The 17480-nt window shown below is 39.5% G+C and overlaps 2 protein-coding genes and 4 long non-coding RNA genes across 20 annotated transcripts; 3 read left to right on the plus strand and 3 right to left on the minus strand.

Annotated features, from left to right (window-relative positions):
- On the minus strand, positions 1-586 carry LOC123470094. Its single transcript, XM_045169801.1, has 2 exons — positions 356-586; positions 1-289 (listed from the first exon to the last, which is right to left on the minus strand). The coding sequence occupies exons 1-2, from the start codon at positions 580-582 to the stop codon at positions 70-72; spliced, it is 447 nt and encodes a 148-aa protein (XP_045025736.1). The 5' UTR covers positions 583-586; the 3' UTR covers positions 1-69.
- Positions 587-2712: 2126 nt separating this feature from the next.
- Positions 2713-3345, minus strand: LOC123469770. The gene is made up of 3 exons (XR_006643123.1): positions 3208-3345; positions 3082-3107; positions 2713-2960 (listed from the first exon to the last, which is right to left on the minus strand). It is a non-coding gene; the product is annotated as an uncharacterized LOC123469770 (long non-coding RNA).
- LOC123469769 lies at positions 3321-3750 on the plus strand. Its single transcript, XR_006643122.1, has 3 exons — positions 3321-3459; positions 3534-3675; positions 3731-3750. It is a non-coding gene; the product is annotated as an uncharacterized LOC123469769 (long non-coding RNA).
- A 1118-nt stretch (positions 3751-4868) lies between these two features.
- On the plus strand, positions 4869-5474 carry LOC123469943 (DNA-directed RNA polymerase III subunit 1-like). Its single transcript, XM_045169301.1, is given in 4 exon segments — positions 4869-4935; positions 4988-5022; positions 5024-5107; positions 5409-5474. Coding segments are annotated over 4 exon segments (252 nt in total).
- A 2616-nt stretch (positions 5475-8090) lies between these two features.
- On the minus strand, positions 8091-15458 carry LOC123469634. Of its 14 annotated transcripts, XR_006642917.1 has the most exons (18): positions 15089-15435; positions 14905-15023; positions 14501-14836; positions 13965-14421; positions 13701-13883; positions 12848-13454; positions 12703-12794; positions 12440-12610; positions 12108-12193; positions 11938-12044; positions 11864-11868; positions 11739-11812; positions 11404-11611; positions 10879-11326; positions 10661-10799; positions 10045-10584; positions 8692-9965; positions 8091-8526 (listed from the first exon to the last, which is right to left on the minus strand). It is a non-coding gene; the product is annotated as an uncharacterized LOC123469634 (long non-coding RNA). The 14 variants fall into 14 exon arrangements; XR_006642914.1 differs by having other exon boundaries at positions 10045-10114; positions 10305-10584; positions 11739-11868; positions 11938-12193; XR_006642906.1 differs by having other exon boundaries at positions 8092-8526; positions 11739-11868; positions 11938-12193; positions 15089-15241; positions 15336-15458.
- A 150-nt stretch (positions 15459-15608) lies between these two features.
- LOC123469635 lies at positions 15609-16363 on the plus strand. 2 transcript variants are annotated; one of them, XR_006642919.1, is made up of 4 exons: positions 15609-15760; positions 15831-15932; positions 15990-16112; positions 16174-16363. It is a non-coding gene; the product is annotated as an uncharacterized LOC123469635 (long non-coding RNA). The 2 variants fall into 2 exon arrangements; XR_006642918.1 differs by having other exon boundaries at positions 15831-15927.
- Positions 16364-17480: the final 1117 nt, after the last annotated feature.

Below are 17480 nucleotides of genomic sequence, written 5' to 3' on the forward strand. Positions count from 1 at the left end.
AGTAGAAAAAGTTCTTTCAAAAAACAAAATGTATTAAAGAGTTCATGTAAAATACCAGGATACACAGAATTAGTTAGTGGCGTCTTCCGACCGCAAGGAATTCAGCGCCTCCAGCGCCCCCAAGCGAGCCTCCAGTCGGGATTCCACGCTAGAGTACAGGATCTCGGGGTAAAAATCCGAACGTCGCGAATGAGGATGGTAAACATCCTCACCCGACTCCATCCACCACAGAAGCCGCGCGTAGTTGTGGGAATAGAGATCACGATAACGGGCGTAGCCAGGATACGTGCTAGATGGGGAGAAAAAGAAAATAAAAAGAAAAAAAAAATGTGTCCAAAGCAAATAACAAACTTACCTGTAGTAAAAGTCACCTAGCTCCCAAACTTCTCCAGCAAAGGGAATGAAGTCCAAACAGGCATCCGTTTCCTTGGCATCGATTAGAAGCGCCTCGAAAAGCTTCTGGTCTAACACATCCAGTCGGCAGTGACGGCTCACAGGGTCGCAAAACACAATTTCGGCGAACCGCACAACGGCAACGTCGAAATACCTCCGGTTCTCCAGAATTTCAGAAAAGGTGAACATCTTGGAGGACCTGTATTCAGCAAAGACCAAAAAACTACTGTGCCGGCAGAAGGATGCACCCGAGTTTTATTCAGTTTCAATAACCTTCACGGATCAAATTATTACCTATCAGTTCCAAAATTTTTTTTTTCCCTTTCAATTTTTATCGGGGTTATAGTTAGCGTTAACAAGAGTGACCTTCCAGCCGTTATCACGGGTAGATTAGTACAGTCGGGTCGCCTGTCTTGAAGAAGGGGGACCTGTCGCGGGTGAAAAGGGGTAAACATTATCTCCTAACACAGATGATTCACCCGCTCGTTGGACTATGTTGCGAGCGTGGGAATGATTCATCTTCAGTTATCTGTACTAAAGAAGATACGGAGACATGCGCTCCGGAAAAGGGCGTATATTGTATTTCGGTATAAATACCAGCGTAAAATTCAGTTAAAGTGTAGTTCCCTGGAGTCTTCAGACGCTCTCCGAGTTTGGTATGGTCATCCCTTATTGTTATTAGTTCAAAGTGAATAATTGTCTAGATTTAAGGTCATCACTACTTGTATTGATTTATGTTCATGTGACACAATACAAAGCCAGTGTGACAATTGGTGGAGATACAGTCCGTTACCCGTGAGTAACAAATTTGTGCTGCTTTGTGGCAATTGTTGAAGACGCAGCTCGTTGCCTGAGAGTAAACGAAGTCGTGCTGCAGTCATTGTTAGCCGATGCCGAAGAGGACCAACCCACGGCTACCTAGTTGCCCAAGAGACCCCAGCCGACGATTACATCCGCTTCGAGAACTGTCAAGCGTTCCGGACCATTTGACCGAAGAAGCTGACAGTCGGGGTGAATCAGTCGAGACTGCAAGAGGCTTAGACTCGGATCCAGAAACCGAGATCGATTTGAGAGCGGCGACGAGTCCAGTTGTTCCGGCCGTGGGACAACCATTTGTAGTGCCATCAAGGCATATTGAGCAGCCGCAAAGACAAGCTATGGAAGGTGTCAGAAAATTTATTAGCTCACTGATATTCCGAAAAAGTTCGGAAGAAGTTGCGCACCAATTGATGGAGCGCTTTGAAGAATATTCTACCCACAACAGATGGGGTGATATTGGAAAAAAAAATAATTTTGAAAAGTATTTTGATGACGCCGCCAGGAGCTGGTTCAATTGTGCAAGGCTCCCGAACGAGTAAATGGTAAATCTCAAACGGCCGGAAGATATGCGATTGCAGCGCCTCTTCCATGGCCGAAGGCATTCGGTTAAAATTAAAAAAAAAAAAAAAGGAAAATCCTTAAGACTATCCGGGAAATACAAGAAACATTTAAACAAGTAAGCGCAACCGGAAAGAAGAAAAACGAAGGAGTAAAAGTCCCTTATTTGCCAAGAGGACGCAAGCTGATTTTTAGTCTCATCAACCTTCGTGGATCGCAGAAGATTAGTACAGTCGGGTCGCCTGTCTTGAAGAAGGGGGACCTGTCGCGGGTGAAAAGGGATATTGGTTATCTCTTCGCAGAGATGAGTCATCCGCTCCTTGGACAAAGCTGCGATCGTGGTGAAGAAATTATCGGGAGAAGTCCGCTCCAAGAAAGATACGCAGATATGCAGTCCGGAAGGGGAGTAATTCGCGCGACGGTATAAAACGCTGCCCTGAATCTGCGTTAGATGAGTCTCCATCGGGTGAGCTCCCGGAGCTAGGCTCCGTAGGAGTAGTTCCCTGGAGTCTTCAGACGCTCTCCGAGTTTGGTATGGTCATCCCTTATTGTTATTAGTTAAAAGTGAATAATTGTCTAGATTTAAGGTCATCACTACTTGTATTGATTTATGTTCATGTGACACAATACAAAGCCAGTGTGACAGTATGTTTCTCAACATTGTTGGTGCACTTGAATGGTATACTTCCTAGCATGTTTGGAAGATCCTGTGGAACATAACTGTGAATCTAACCACCGAATTAGGCGTCGGTTGCCATAACATTCTAGCATTGCCTTCCTATATCCTTCCATTGTCGTCTGAGGGACTATTTAACTCGTGCAGTTATGTTAATGTGTCGAAGAAGTAGAAGTGTTACAGGGGTCATTCGTAGCTCAATGGTAGAGCATCGGATCGCTATGGTGGAAGACTTGGGAGCAATTCTAAATTAAATAGGGCATAGGTATCAGTAAAGTTCATGGTTTGTTTGCCAACGAATTTATGTCTTTGAACAATTTTCCTAAATATTGTAGTTATTTAAAAAATGGGGTAGTGCCGGGTCAATTAAGGGTTTAGAACTTCTGGGTTGTTTTGTCCCAAAGGTTGCAAATTATTGTGGTGTTTGCTGTGTGTGGTTGGTTGGTTGGTTGTGCAGCAAATGAACTCATTCATGTGGAGATGGTGGCACAGGTTCAACTTCATTCAGAGTCTACTAGAAAAATAGAAGAGAAAACGATATTTTGTAGCGTAAACATTTAAGATCAACTCAATGAATTTGTTTATTTCTTATAAAAACTTCATAAGCTGCAATACTTTGAGTGTTACTGACTCACCTTTGTCTATAAAAGAAATCAAGTAACTGCAAAGAAAAATAAGCAACATGATATTATTTGACATATTAAGTGAAGAGTTTCGCATTTATCGATTTGTTTTTCATATTTTTCCTTATCATTGCTTACTTTTAGATGTCCCATAACAATTAACGCGTTGAAAAATAAGAACAATTTAAAGGCCATGTCTTTTTTAGTTTTTTCAAGAGAATCGAAAAACATCGCAATTCTCCCTCTGGTGAGGAATCCTGTCTGTCGTCCCTGACGCGTGACGCCTGACATTTACATCTTTGACTGTGATATATCATGGTAATATGTTTATCTAAAAGCAGAGAGATTTTGTGGCATTGCAGAGAGCGAATAAGCGGAATGGAAAAATAGGTACAGTTAAATCCTTAACTTGCTAAAACGTTCAATATTAAGCACTTTTATTTCTTCTGTATTCCTGATGCAAGGTCAGATGACTCTGGCAAGGTATAGCCTAGAATAGATGCTATTATACCATGCCTGATGCATGATTGTTGCAGCCTCTTCAATTGAATGAACAATGACAAAAGTTACAAAGACAACTACAATCCTACAGCATCGAAAGTGTTAGTAAGTAAAATAAAAGCATTAGATTTAAAGTTACAACTTGAAATCTTGATAAAAGAGTATTGTTTTCAGAAAGAAAAATTGCTTACCATTTGCTAGCTGGCAAATATGGAATTGGGATCTTGCTTAAAAGTACTTGATACCTTTTTCATGGGAAACCTCATTTCGCATTCTTCTGCCATTTTGATTTACTTTTATCAAAGTGTCAACCATTTTTTAGTCTGTAGACTGACAAATTCAGGATGAGTTTACTTCCAAGCATTGACACAACATACATCTCCATGTAAAGTCTTAATTAACATCAATCCATTTTATGTAGGAGTTGATTTTTAATTTTTGCTTGACAAACGGATAAGTTGAATGGTTGAGTATGGTTGTTGCCCAGCAGATTAAAACATTATAGTTTTGGTCGCACCTATTGCCCCTCAAAATTTTGAGGGGTAATAGACTTTTCCTATAGTTTTTATTAACATTTACTAGACAGAAAAAAATGTGTTGGTGAATGTCGTCAAGAATGCAAATGATTTAGTTAATTTACTGTGGTATCAACCTAATCAAAATCTTCATGTAAGTTCAAATACTTCCTTCCTCCGAAATTGCCTTTTGATGCACAAAGCATGTAGTGTGATTTGATTTTTTTTTTTTTAGATGTGAAGTGCTTTCAGACTTCATTGGTGCTGAATTTTTGAGTATATTATCACCAGAATGTCATACAAAATAACTTGGGCAGGTAAATCCTTGTATTTTGTGTTTTAATTTTAATCACTTATCTATATTACATGAGCAAAACATATATTGCCGAAAGAAAACAGATACCTTTGGTCAATGGTTACACCAAGGGCAGTGAATGCATTTCTCTTTTCACCATTGGTCAGCTGACTTGCCTTCCCAGTTGCAATGAAGAAGAATGACTAGTCAAAAGTATTAAAAGGTAATAGCTTATTGTGTTTTCCTATTGGTATCTCTTAAAATTCTGATGTTATTGAGTTTTTCTTGTCATGCCAGGTATTGTGATCAATCAGATATTGATTTCCTAGTTGCATGACAACTGTGGAAGTTGTCATACAACTATACAGCTGTATTCACCTGTTTGTTGACAAAGTGTTAAATTTTGTAGGCTGTAGGCCGTACTGATCAAAACAAATTTAAACAAACGATCATTTTTTTAACAATCATAAAGGAAACAAGCAACAGTTATGGTTCGTTTGGTTGGAGCCCTTTGTCAACAAAGGGAGAGAGGACCAAGTCAAACGTATCCGAAAGGTACGGGGTTACAAGATGGAAGCTTAGCCACGGTTTATTGTCAAACAAATAGACACGGCTGTCGGAGCCCTTTGTGCGCAGGGCATTTGACGAACCGGGCACTCAAATGACGCTAAAGACTTTTCACTTGAGGTCTGGTGTGGCTGGTGTGGCACCGATGAACCTCACACAGGTAGTTTCTAGGTATAAAAGGAATTTTCTTCAAAAGATGTTGAGGCTTATGTATCTATTTGCAGGAACTTTCTGGATTAAGGAAATCATTAACGCCCTAAAGGCCTTCAGTACACCTGTTATCTCCACCCAGCTTCTAATTGTTGACGACCCGGAATATGCGCGACAAGTTAAAGGAAGGATCAAAAACAATTTTCGGAGAAATAAATTAAACAATTTTTCGTTATTAATATTTTTCAATTGTCTTTTTAGGTGACGGGATATTTCGATGAAGTATAACTGCCTGATGATGTTTAATGTCGATTAAATTAGACATTAACCGAATCCGCTTGCTAAAACTCGAGGTGGCTGCAAATTCTATCCAGTAGAGGTAAAAAAAGTTACACTTGCAAACTCTGAATTAATTTTTGATTGATTTTTTTCCCCAATTTCCAGCCTCTGTATACATGTAAACTGAAAATAAAGCCTGCTTTCATCGAAGTCATTAGTGAACAATACAAATTGTAAAGCTGTGCTCCATCTGCAAAATCGTCAATGTATCTGTGAGGCAGTACCTCAAAGAACAATTGCCTAGGGACTTCATACAGGTAGGCCTACCATTACAATTTCTGTAACCAAACCAGCCTTTCAATTTGCATCTTGCTTCAGGGTTTGCCAACTGCTAGCCGAGCTGTCATCAACATCGACGATACAAGGAAACCGCATAGATAGTGTGTAGGTTTTGATTTCTATATCAGCTGCAGCAATGACCATGACTAACATGTGGAAATGATAGCAAACGGCGTAAACATTTTTAGAAGAAAACAGAAAGTTTTCAATTTTTTTTAAATTCCCAATGTCAAGGTTTATCTGTTAACTGCTTCAAATTGGCTCAGAATTAGGCAGCAATTTTGGAAGTTGTTGCTTTCTCAGTATGGTAAATATATATATTACTACTGTAACAGTTAAAAACAAACAAAAAAATTGCATGATGCATGTGATGAAAGATCACTAATGAAAGAGCTTGTCTTAACATTTAACTTTAAAGATACCACTTTCACATGCACAACACAGCCAATGTTATCCTTATTCATTCTCAGTTTGATATTTGGCTATCTGTTTTTTGTTTTAGAATGAGCTTCAATGTTGGTGTTGCAGGTGTTACCCATGTTACGTTGACTGTTTGGATTCCTATTCATTAACATTTCAAAACCAAATTCATCTTCTTAAAATTGACTTGTAAGTAAAAAAGAGGCTGTTTTATAACTATGTATTATCTATGTAACACTTTTCTATTCAATAGGAAAGGATTTGGATCATTCTAGGAACATATCTATCAAAGATGCAAAGCTCTAATGGGATTAATTTATCCGTCAAGTACGTTTTCATTTGCAGTCTGTATGTCCTTTCCGAAGGCTCTGCCAGAAGAATATGCTAAATAATGAATTTATGAATCGCGTAAGTTACACGAGCAAGAATTTTTATGCCTAACGATGTTTTATTTTCTTAATATAGATTAATGATAAACTTGGATCTGAAAAGGTTCCTTGGTTGGGGCGAGACACCGAATAAAGTTTAATGATTGGATGCACTACATGGAATTTCCATACTTTATTCACAGTACCGTTTATAACGGTATTTCATACTTAAAAAATTGAAGTGCATATTTGGGCTCCCTTCTTTTCTGTGGCCCCGTTTCCCCTTGACTCATAATAAGCCCGTAGGGGGTCATGCCACTACTGTACGGTATATATAAAAACAACATATATCGAGGTTTGGAGGGCTCTGGCCGGAAAGGGGACGTGGGGGTCCTCATAGTTCGATGAAATGCTTATGGAGGGCTATGTCGCTACCCACAAATCCGAATTAAAGGTTAATCGCTCCTGTAAAAATGTTCCAAATCTTCAGCTCTTCTTCCGGCTTCTCTTAGCCAAACACTGGGTAATCTCCCCGGTGAGTCAATTGAGGCAGTGTCTCCCCCTGCCTTGGTTGACAGCAACTTTTGAAATGGTTATTTTGCCTTTTAAAAGTTGCAAAATATTCCATTATGTAGAGATATGTCAATACAAATTTTGTTATAAATTAATTTTGAAAAACTTGTCTTTCATACTTTCTTTGTGTTCACACTATACATTACTGACCTTAGCAATTTTTTCTTTTAAGGATTGGACTCTCAACATTGCTGAGATCGACACTGATGTGCAGTTCTTGTACTTTGAAATATTGTGTCTTTGAATTATCACCGATTAAATTCCAATCCTGGAGATGGTAGTTTGCTGATTTATTTAATTGCAGAATGATTTTGTATTCAATCTTTATTTATATAGATTTAACAGATGTATTAGAATGTTTTCACAGTGATGAATTTAACTCGTTCGGGTATCGATCCCCAAACTTTCAGCGTTCATTGCCGATGCTCAACCGTTGAGCCATGAGTTACATTTAAATTTGCACTAATATTAGAAGGAAAAAAAAAAATGCAATTTTTATAGGCTAGTAAAACTATATGCTAACCTGAATAACTTGCATTCAAGGATCATAGCTGTTTGGTAGGACGTTGGATAATGGATCTTAAGGTATCGGGTTCAACTCCCGGCAGAAGGTTAATAAATTTAATGTGAATGTCAATTTCATTGCATTTCTATAAGATGGATTTACATGTTAATAAGAAATTATCTTGAATCACGCTGCAAATATTATTCTAAGTCCACATTTGTTGATCTCAATTAACACAAAAATATAGAATACTTATTAATGTGAATTATGGCTCAGTGGTAGAGCATCGGCATGGATCGCCGAAATTTAAGGGTTCAAATCCTACAAGAGCCGAAAGAAGTACTACGATGATTAAAAGATTCAGTTGAGTGACTATATGTTACAATCTTATATACACAAAATATTGATCAAGCAATATGTGTGAGATATCTCGACAGAGGATGCCAATGGCTAAAGTACGTTGTTAAGTGTTCAAGTAATAAAATACGCAATCACACCGATAAATCAAAATAAACAATTTATTAAGATTTTTTATTGGATATTATATTAAACATTGCCAAAATATCCGTCCCATTACTTCGTAATGGGGAAGTTTCTCGACCCGACTGGCAGACGTGGAAGATTGGAAGCCCAGGACATCGGGAACCTCCGTGGAATCGAACCACGGACCTTGGAGCTGCTAGGCGGATGCGATACCTTCCTGGCAACCCCCCCTATATCCCCCCCATTGATATTTGATCCCCTATGTACAACTTTGCACAGTTACCTTAATGTGTTGAAGACTTAGATTTCTCAGTAATATGTCTCATAGCTCAATGGTAGAGCGGTGGACTGGAATTCTCAATACATTGGGTTCGAATCCCATTCAGGTGTTGTGAAATTCAGTGTCCTTGATGGATTACACGTATTGGCATATAAATTCCAAGTATGTCATGGTGAAGAAAACTGTAAGTAAAATTGTTTTTTATTTAAGAGTAAGTTTATAAAGGTAACTTGTTCACACTTGTAATAATAGTTTAAAGTATCCCAAAGTAAATTACTAAAACGCTTATAAACTGACGGTGATAACGTCAATAAAGTCAATCAGTAAACATATTTTGTAATTTTTACCTTTGATGGTATTTGATCCACAAACATCCAGCGGTACAATCCGATGCTCACCCATTAAGCCATGATTCGCTCATAAACATGCACAATACCTTCTTGTTGCTTATAGGCAACACTTTCCCACTTGTAAATTATTGAAGTGTAGTCGATGTAAACGAAATAATTACCACAGCTAAGTATACATTTACATTTTCTTAAATTATTGTTAGAATGAGGAAATTCATTCATTATTGATAAATGGCGCTTTATAGTTTTGTGTTTTACCTTGTCTCAATCGTGGTGGCGTAGTGCTTGTGGGTCATCTTTTGAGTACTGTATAGATCTTTGTTGCGAAACGTATCGCCCCAAGTGTCTTAAAATAGGACTTAATATGTAAATATCACTAGGCGATATCCAACTTCAGGTATTGTTCCCAAACATGAATGCCTAATCAAAACGAAAAAAGTCTCCAACACTTAGAACAATGACACGACACATGCAGATTTCGCTTGCAATCTTCCAGCAGTTACTCGCACTTGAAATTTACTTGACACAAAACTATTAACCTGTTGCAATACCAGCGAGTTGTCAAACGTTCGCAGATCGACATGCAATGCTGTGTTGCCGCATCGCAGAAAGGTAAAACAGAAATCCCTGTTCAAACTTTCAAAGCAGAGTCATGGAAACCGATGGGTTCCATGACTCTGTTTCAAAGTGAAAACATTTTCTTCATACACATATTATTGGCAAACGAATTCATGCATTAAAACTAATTAAGGTTGTTTTTTATCCGCCATACGTCACAATAGAAAATTTGCAATCGCATTTTTAAAATGAAATAATAGAGACAAAACCATGTGAATGGTTCTGTAAAACTGTTTCTAGTTCAGTAATCGAAACTAGGAATGTCAGGATAGTCGTCTCCGCTAATCTTCCTGCATGCCAAATGGCGGATACATGCCAAATTTCGATCATGGGCTCATCACGTTGTTGGAGTACATCATGTCGTAAGGGTTCCTCATCCTGGGATAGCGTGACGGAAGGACATAGGATTCATAGGATGATCCAAATTGAGAAACAAATCGACCTCTTCGAGTGCCATATTCTTCAACGAGGAAATAGCTACTTCGCCTGCAAGGCCCACGTGTGAACGATTTATAACAGCTACCTTCAGAATTTAGTGTTGACTTCCAGTAGATCTGGCGACCGTTGCATTTGCTTACTGGGCAAGGCGAAGGGCGACAGGTGCCATAGTCGTTGGTATCCGGCTCAAGCCATTGGCCATGATCACAAGGACCCTTTGTCATAAGTGACACAATTATTTAAAAAAAAAAAAATTAAACAAGTGTTTTGATAAGACGAGCATCAAGGACATACCACTGGCCATTAAAAGATCTAGACAAGAGAAAAAAACCTTGGCGTAGATACGGTGGCACCTATCATCTACCTTGAATAAGAGCTGATTACGATCGCGGCATTATTACGACAACGTCTAAATTGCGAATCTGTTGTACAGTATATTGCAGAAAAATGTGGCGGTTTTCCCTATGCTTTGTTTGCCATACCCGACACATTTTTCTGCAACCTCCTGTACCTGAACACCGACAGTGCGAATAGGCAGTAGCGTGGCAACATACTGGTTGCGACTAGACAGTTCTCCCAGAACAAGACGTTCTTCTTCCGACGTCACGATTTCAATCCGATTGAGCAAGGCATGTTCCTTGGCTGCTATGTTGGCATAATGGACCATCGAACGAATCATCACTTGCGTCTCATCGAAATTAGCTTCCAAGAACGGCTCTTCGGCGTAAATGATTCAAATTGACAAGCCGGGACCAGGAAACGGGTAACGTTCCAGTAATTGTGCGGGCAAACCCAGCTCACGACCTAAGGCTCTTACTTCATCTTTAAGGAAGTCTGTTGGGAAAAAATGCGAAAAGATTAAAGATCTTACTGGATTGTCATAACGCAGGAAAAACCTTAATGCAAATACCTTTAATAGGTTCTACTACACGGCCGTGAATGCGAAATTGACGAACCATTTCCGGAATCGTTATGACGAGTCTTCATGGCAACCGTGCGCGAAGAAGCCATATGGAAAGCGGACTCAATTAGATCCGGTCTCAAAGTACCTGTAATATTTTCATATGTAATGACATTGAATATTAGGCAATATAATACAAGCAAAAAAAAAAGAAAGAAGGTTGATACCTTGTCCGAGAAGTAGATTATCCCAAGTTAGATTTAAATCGTTAGGCGTTGTATTTGCCATTTTGACAAACGTATCGTCAATAATTCGACGTTTTTATTACCGATTAACAGTGAGACATAACGACAAAGTTTGGCGGCCATGTACATCGTAGAAAGTCAGACTTGCTTAACAACCTAAAACAATTTTAAACCTCAAATCTGCTCGCTGGTATGAAGAAGAAATGAGAATCCACTCTCTGTATAAAAAAAATAATAATAAAATCGGTCATAGAACAAGAATTATAAACCGTAGAATTTGAGGTCTGACAGGACTAAGTATCAATTAATCTCGTATCAAATTTTGGCCAATAATAAGATTCTGAACCGTCCAGAAAAGTATCTCAAATTACCCAAAGGGTGAGCCCGAGTTGCTGTAAACTAGTGCCCTCTGGAATTGAGGGGCAATAGACTTTTCCAATTAAGAAATAATGAGTACTGGAACAATCATACTGCCATAACACATTTAAATTTGGATTATCAAAATACCTAGTTCAGCTCGCCCTTTGCCTCGGATGCTTATCAGTGTAGAACATATTTGTAACTGCTTGGTGATCAGGAATGTAGATAAACGCCCCCTTGCGTATGCTACTCAGGCTACACAGTAGACGCAATAACGCATAAATCCTTGGCGGATTAAAAAACGAAACTGTTGCCTGAACAGGCGCCCTAGAACTACCACCACCAATCTAGATTTCTGGAGAAAAGAAAAAGAAAATGGAGAAATAAAAATAAAAAAAAAAAAAAGAAACAAACAATAAAGAAAATAAAAAAAACAGTTAGAACCTTTAAAATTAAGTATCATAACAAGGACAAATATTTACCATAGGAGTTGTTGAGCTAGGCACCTGCTTAAGTTGTTTGATTTCACAAATTATCATTCACATCCCTGCCATTACTAAAGCAGACGTTAGATGATGTTGGAACCTACTGCTTTGTAAGCTGCTACCAATCCTACATAGACAACCAAATGGGGGTTTCGTGATCGTCATAAAATCGGAGATTGAAATGTCGGGCTGTTACCTAAAAGACATTTTGTCCGCCGATAGAAATTGTGGAAAATGTCAGGCTCCACAGATCAGAAAAATACAACTCCGTAACATGCAAATAAATCAATTTGAAATATTTTCCTTTAAAACATACAGAATAATAAAATCTTTCACAAATAGCACATTAAGATTTGATAGCATTACCCAATGGAACACAAGAGTTCACCAACTTAATGCACAAGGATATTGCCCGTTACGACTCCCGAGCTATGACGCAGCAAAGAATCTACCTATAAAAAGAAGAAAAAATAAGTTATTGGTAGACAAAGTCCTGATTATCGCCTAATCCCCGAAAAAAAAAACAACAAAAAATTCGTGGCAATAAAGAAATGGACGAGTTAAAAAAAAAAGAAGCACGGTTTGCACGATGCATCCTACTAAAAAATAATAAACCATTATAACAAGGATGAAAGACAAACATTACCTATTTCCAAGCGTGCACGAAAAGATTTTTTGTAATGGCAAAAAAAGCTTACCTAAACTATCCCACAATTATTGCCCGAACATCCTCTTATGCCTGTTGATAAACTGTACCAACATACAGACTTCATGTGAATGGACAATCACCATAAGTGAGTTGTAACATTGGCCTATATGTGGTAACATTTCGCCCTTAGTTGATGCAATATGCACAATGGCTTCATTTCCTGGTGTTAAAAATAAAAGGACTATTGAAATATCATGTTGTCTAAGAAAGACGGTAAGTTCAGCTAACAATACTATTTACGATCTGACATACTCAACAAGAAGTTCCAGAGATTTTCCATTTACATGATGTGGAGATATAGCAAAGGCTAATGCTGCTCTAAAGCCTGATAAATATTTCCACCACTTTTTTCTATTGCACTATTGTAACTGAAATTATATATTGGCGGCAGACGTACCATCCACCATGTTGTCCAGTCAACGATTCAATCGTCAACGTGGCTGTGAATTCGTTCACCAAACGGACGCTAGTCGTCGTCGTTGCAGTTGTCGGTGCAATCACTTGGCCATCTTTCGACCAGCTGACGAACAACGGCAATCCACCTTTAACTACGGCGCATTGAAGAGCCAATCGCTCGCCGGCATTCAACATGGCCGAATCGCTCATTGCCATTATATGAGGCGCATCTGTATCCAATATCGTTTTTTTTTCGTGTTTTTTGTTTTGTTTTTTAACAAAATTCCGGCGACCGGAAGCAACAACAAAAAAAACGTCGAGAAATTTCTAAATTTATCCTTCCTACCCACTTAACTCATCTCCTTTTTCTTGTTTTTCATAAAAATAAAAGGGGAAAGACTTAAATTGGCTTCTGGCTGCTGGATCGATATAGTCGGTCTGTCTCATTTGCTTTCATTGCTTCCTTTTTTTAAATTTTTTTCTGCTTCCAGACCGGATAGAAAAGCGCTGTTGACTTTCTCATCATCAAAGAGTATACTCAGCGACCGAGCAAGTTTACAGGGCGGAGGGGGAAAAGAAAAAGGCGCCGAGTCAATATTTTCGCAAAGCTGTGAACAGGAAAAAATCAAACAAAAGGTTATCTTTTAAGTTTAGTTTTTTCTTGCCGAGGGTCTATAATTTTTACTCTTTCTAATCAACTCGAGTGTCATCATTTCTTCTAAGAAAATGCGATAGAAAAAAAGGACTACTCGAATTCTGGTTGATTTTAATTTAGCCTTTGATTATTCATCCCTATTAAAGGAAAAGCCAAAGTTTCCAGATAAAAAGAGGGAAAGAAAAGGACTGAAACTTACCGAGGATGTTGAGTTGAAGTGACTGGCGAGCCGAGAGTCCGTTCTGGCCACGCACCTCGCAACTATAAAGACCGGCGTCGCTGCTCTTATCCAACGGATCGATCGTCAAACTGCCATTGAATTGAAGTAAATATGCAAATTGGCTGAATGCTCTACGCGACCCACTCGATTCTCCGATACACACTGTTCGCACAAACGCCACAAACGCCTTTTAATTGAACAATTACAAGAAAAACGTACGGTACCTATTGCACGAAAACTCACTTTGTAATTGCCTCCGTCTTCGACTCGGACGTGGGTTATGTTGAGATGAGCCACTACAAGATCGTCGTGACCCGTTTGTTGCTGCTGGCCGAGGAAATATCGTTCGGAAACGGGCGATAACGGAAACCCGTCCAGCGTCCAAGTGAAATGAGGCAGCGGAGTGCCAGAGGCCAAACATTTCAACGAGACTGAACTTCCCGGATGTACAACTTGCCGACTGAACGTTTCTTTCAAATGAGGAGGAAATGCTCCAATGGCCAGCTGGGCCGATGCTTGGGCCCAATCTCCTTCGTCATTGGATGCCAGGCATTGGTATATTCCCTCATCTTCACGTTGGACGGACGAAATGGATAACTGGACCATATCGGTGTAGCCGTCGTCGCCGGATGAAGAAGAAACACGACCACTATTACCCACCAAGAAGCGCTGGCCATCTTTGAGCCAACTGACAACCGGCCTAGAATTTTTTTCCAGATTTTCAGTTAAGTTGTTATTCCATTTAACAAGACATGTAAAAATAATTGAGCTGGGACTACCGGAGAAATGACACGTGATGGTGACGGACGTTTCTGGATCGGTGACTTAAATGTGCTGTGCATTCTATGCGGCGACGACGACGTTCAACGATTCTGACTTGTAATTTGACACGAAAAATGAGTTCGGTACGTGATTCGACTAATCCAATGGAACTGTTGACGAATCAAATGTAACGGCCCTGATCTTCGGTGACGACGGAAGCGATGAGTAAAGTGCCACCAATGAGGCGATGACGCCCAAGTCCCAGCACTCCATCACGATGCTCTTGCGTGGCAGCTGATGTCACCAGTGGCAACAACAAATTGCCATACTGAATCGTTAGACTTTTGTACCATCTGCATTGATCAATTTATGGTTACGTACAATTGTTCAGACAAAAGAACTGGAGTGAATAAATAGTTACTTGATTTTATGCGGAAGATATCCATGAAAAACACAAGGTAAAACGGAATCTCGTCCACGCCAAACTTCGAATTCGATTCACAGTTTCTACAATGACTTGTGCCATCTTTGTCCTGGTTTCTAGGATACACGTAAAGGTCATGTTTCTCAACTGGAAAATCAATAATGATCACACAATCAGATACCTTGACTGAGGATGATTCGTCCAGCAGTGAAACTGGTCATTGTTTGCCTGATGGGCTGGACGAGAACTCGACAATGATACAAATGATTCTCGTCGCCTTGATGCGCAGACAAAACTTGCAAGTCGCCATTGGCCAACATCACGTGACGTTAATCTGTTTAACGAAACAAAAAATTTTGAGTTTTTCATGTTGTTTCTAAATCACTTTAATTGCTAGAGGCATGGAAAGTGAACACTGAAAACCAAACTTTTTCGAGGAACTTTTCCAACTTTCACAAACTGTAGTCCATTTGAGCCGTTGCAACCTCCGTCCCATGCCGACGGTTGCCATTTCTGAATAAACGTTGACTCGAAAAGAAAAGAGATTGCCAAATATGCAAAGGCAGCAGATTTGAGTTCAAACAAAAGCCAGGAGTAAAGATATTTTCTACAGAGGAACAATTAAATCTTTTTATTTTAAACAAATATTTACGTATACTAAATCAAACAAAGAGGTCAAAACTTAGAGGATAATTTCATTCTGAGCCTGAGAAGAAGGGTGTTTTTTTTTAAATTGCTCCTTTGGTCAACGTGACCCGTATTACTTCATTTGTCGATCGACAGTTCGCGAGGTGACACACGAAAATGCAATCAGTCATTTATTTCCACTTGGCATAGTCTACCTTCATTGGAAGTAAGAAAAATGTCGTATCGATTATCTTGAATCTAAGAAGTGATTGTAACATAATCACCAACATAATCAGGAATAGAGCAACGAAAAGCAGCCATACTGCCCCGACGAACTCGAGGATTTTCCACGTTGACCTCGAATGGCGTCCAAATTACTTTTGGCACTAAAAAGTAAAGTATGACGATTTTTGTTTGGTTTTTGTTTCGTTTTAAAAGGCGAATGTAATTTTTAGTTTCCCGAGACTAGTCCTGCATGGACGCGCACAGGAGTGGAGAGGATGCGAACAATGAAATTGGCTGCCAAAAGCCTGTAGGGGGCAGCGTGAACGTCTGGTCGGAACTGCTCCGGCCGGAAGGTGTGCAAAGTCAAACTGATGCCATTAGGTGATAACGTGATTAGATTATTTGTCGTTGCAGTTGACACTGCAGACGTAGAAGATGATTCGACTGTATTCCACATGCCTCTGCCTGTCGCGTTGCTGCCTAAACTTTGGTGATAACTTTGCAACCGCCGCTGTTTCAAAGTTCAGTCTTCAACTTATTGCTTCTAATTGTATTATTGTCTAAATAATGCAGCCTATTTAGAATAGACGGCAGCACAATCGGACGCACCAGTTGAGACTGTTTTACACACACATTAGGAAATTTGCCGTTAATTAGGAATGCATTTTCTTTCTGTCGCTGGCTAAATAGACTTGATGAATATGCACGAAAATTTGACGAATCACGTCAATCGAAATAGAGTTGTGACAATCGAGAATGACGAGTGCCATGGTTCTTGGCTGGCAGCTATTGCTGATGCTGGCGATAACGTGAGGTTGACTTCGTCCATGTTGTCGGACGTTCCGCGATACTGACTACACTTTTTCACCGTGTGCGGCTGATGGTTGCTGTTGCAGCAATGTTTGTGGATGAACGTGCCGCTCTCCTTGATGACGATGAGCACTGTTTGGCAATACTATACAATTCTATATTCGTTTTGTTTTGTTTTTTTCTTCTTCTTTCGATACGAAATGCACAGACAAAGCGCATCTACAGATTCAACTCTTATCTCGTGCTGCACTATTTAGTCCTCACAGCACGTGGCACGTTTGTTTCATACATCTAAACGTACAAGCCTGTTTATATTAAGGTGGCCGCCGACGCTGCTGCTCGGCATATTATCGATTAGACTCGCTTCAACGTTCATAGACGGAAGCTGTTGCTGCTCTCTCGGACACGTCCGTTTGCTCGCATATATTGAAAAACTCGGCCAAAATAAAAATAACCAATATACAGTTGCGATATTAATCCCTGCTCGTGCTGCTGTTACTCCAGGCCAATATGTACGAAAACAAGCTGATGGACACAAAGAGCTTAAAAGATTTCGAGACGCGCTTATATTTCCTTGTTCACGTTTACTTAGCTGTCGTTGACAGGTCGTCATCTGTAGAATAGCATGTGCATCGACGAGATTTTCTTTCTAAAAGTACAGCGATTCAAGAAAAGAGAATTACATCGTGAATTATAAATGGCCTGTATACATTTCCGACGGAGCTCGATGCTATGCCTGATAGGATTAGATGTCATACAAAAACATGCGACACTTTTCGGTTTAAAAAAATTGGCAGTTGCATTCACAGCCTTCCATCAGCATCAGTCGAATTTCTTGTTGGACGCACTGGCGATAAAAGGAAGAGGCAAAAAAAAACTTGTATATAAATTCGACTTGACTATTTTATTAC

Source organism: Daphnia magna, linkage group LG2, assembly GCF_020631705.1.
Source record: "Daphnia magna isolate NIES linkage group LG2, ASM2063170v1.1, whole genome shotgun sequence".
Classification (NCBI taxonomy): domain Eukaryota; kingdom Metazoa; phylum Arthropoda; class Branchiopoda; order Diplostraca; family Daphniidae; genus Daphnia; species Daphnia magna.

Bases quoted from the DNA above. Each gene is read 5' to 3' on its own strand.
- LOC123470094 (XM_045169801.1), bottom strand. From the start codon at position 582: ATGTTCACCTTTTCTGAAATTCTGGAGAACCGGAGGTATTTCGACGTT. The intron at 290-355 runs GTAAGTTTGTTA...CTCCCCATCTAG, and splicing joins CTAGGTGACTTTTACTACAG to CACGTATCCTGGCTACGCCC.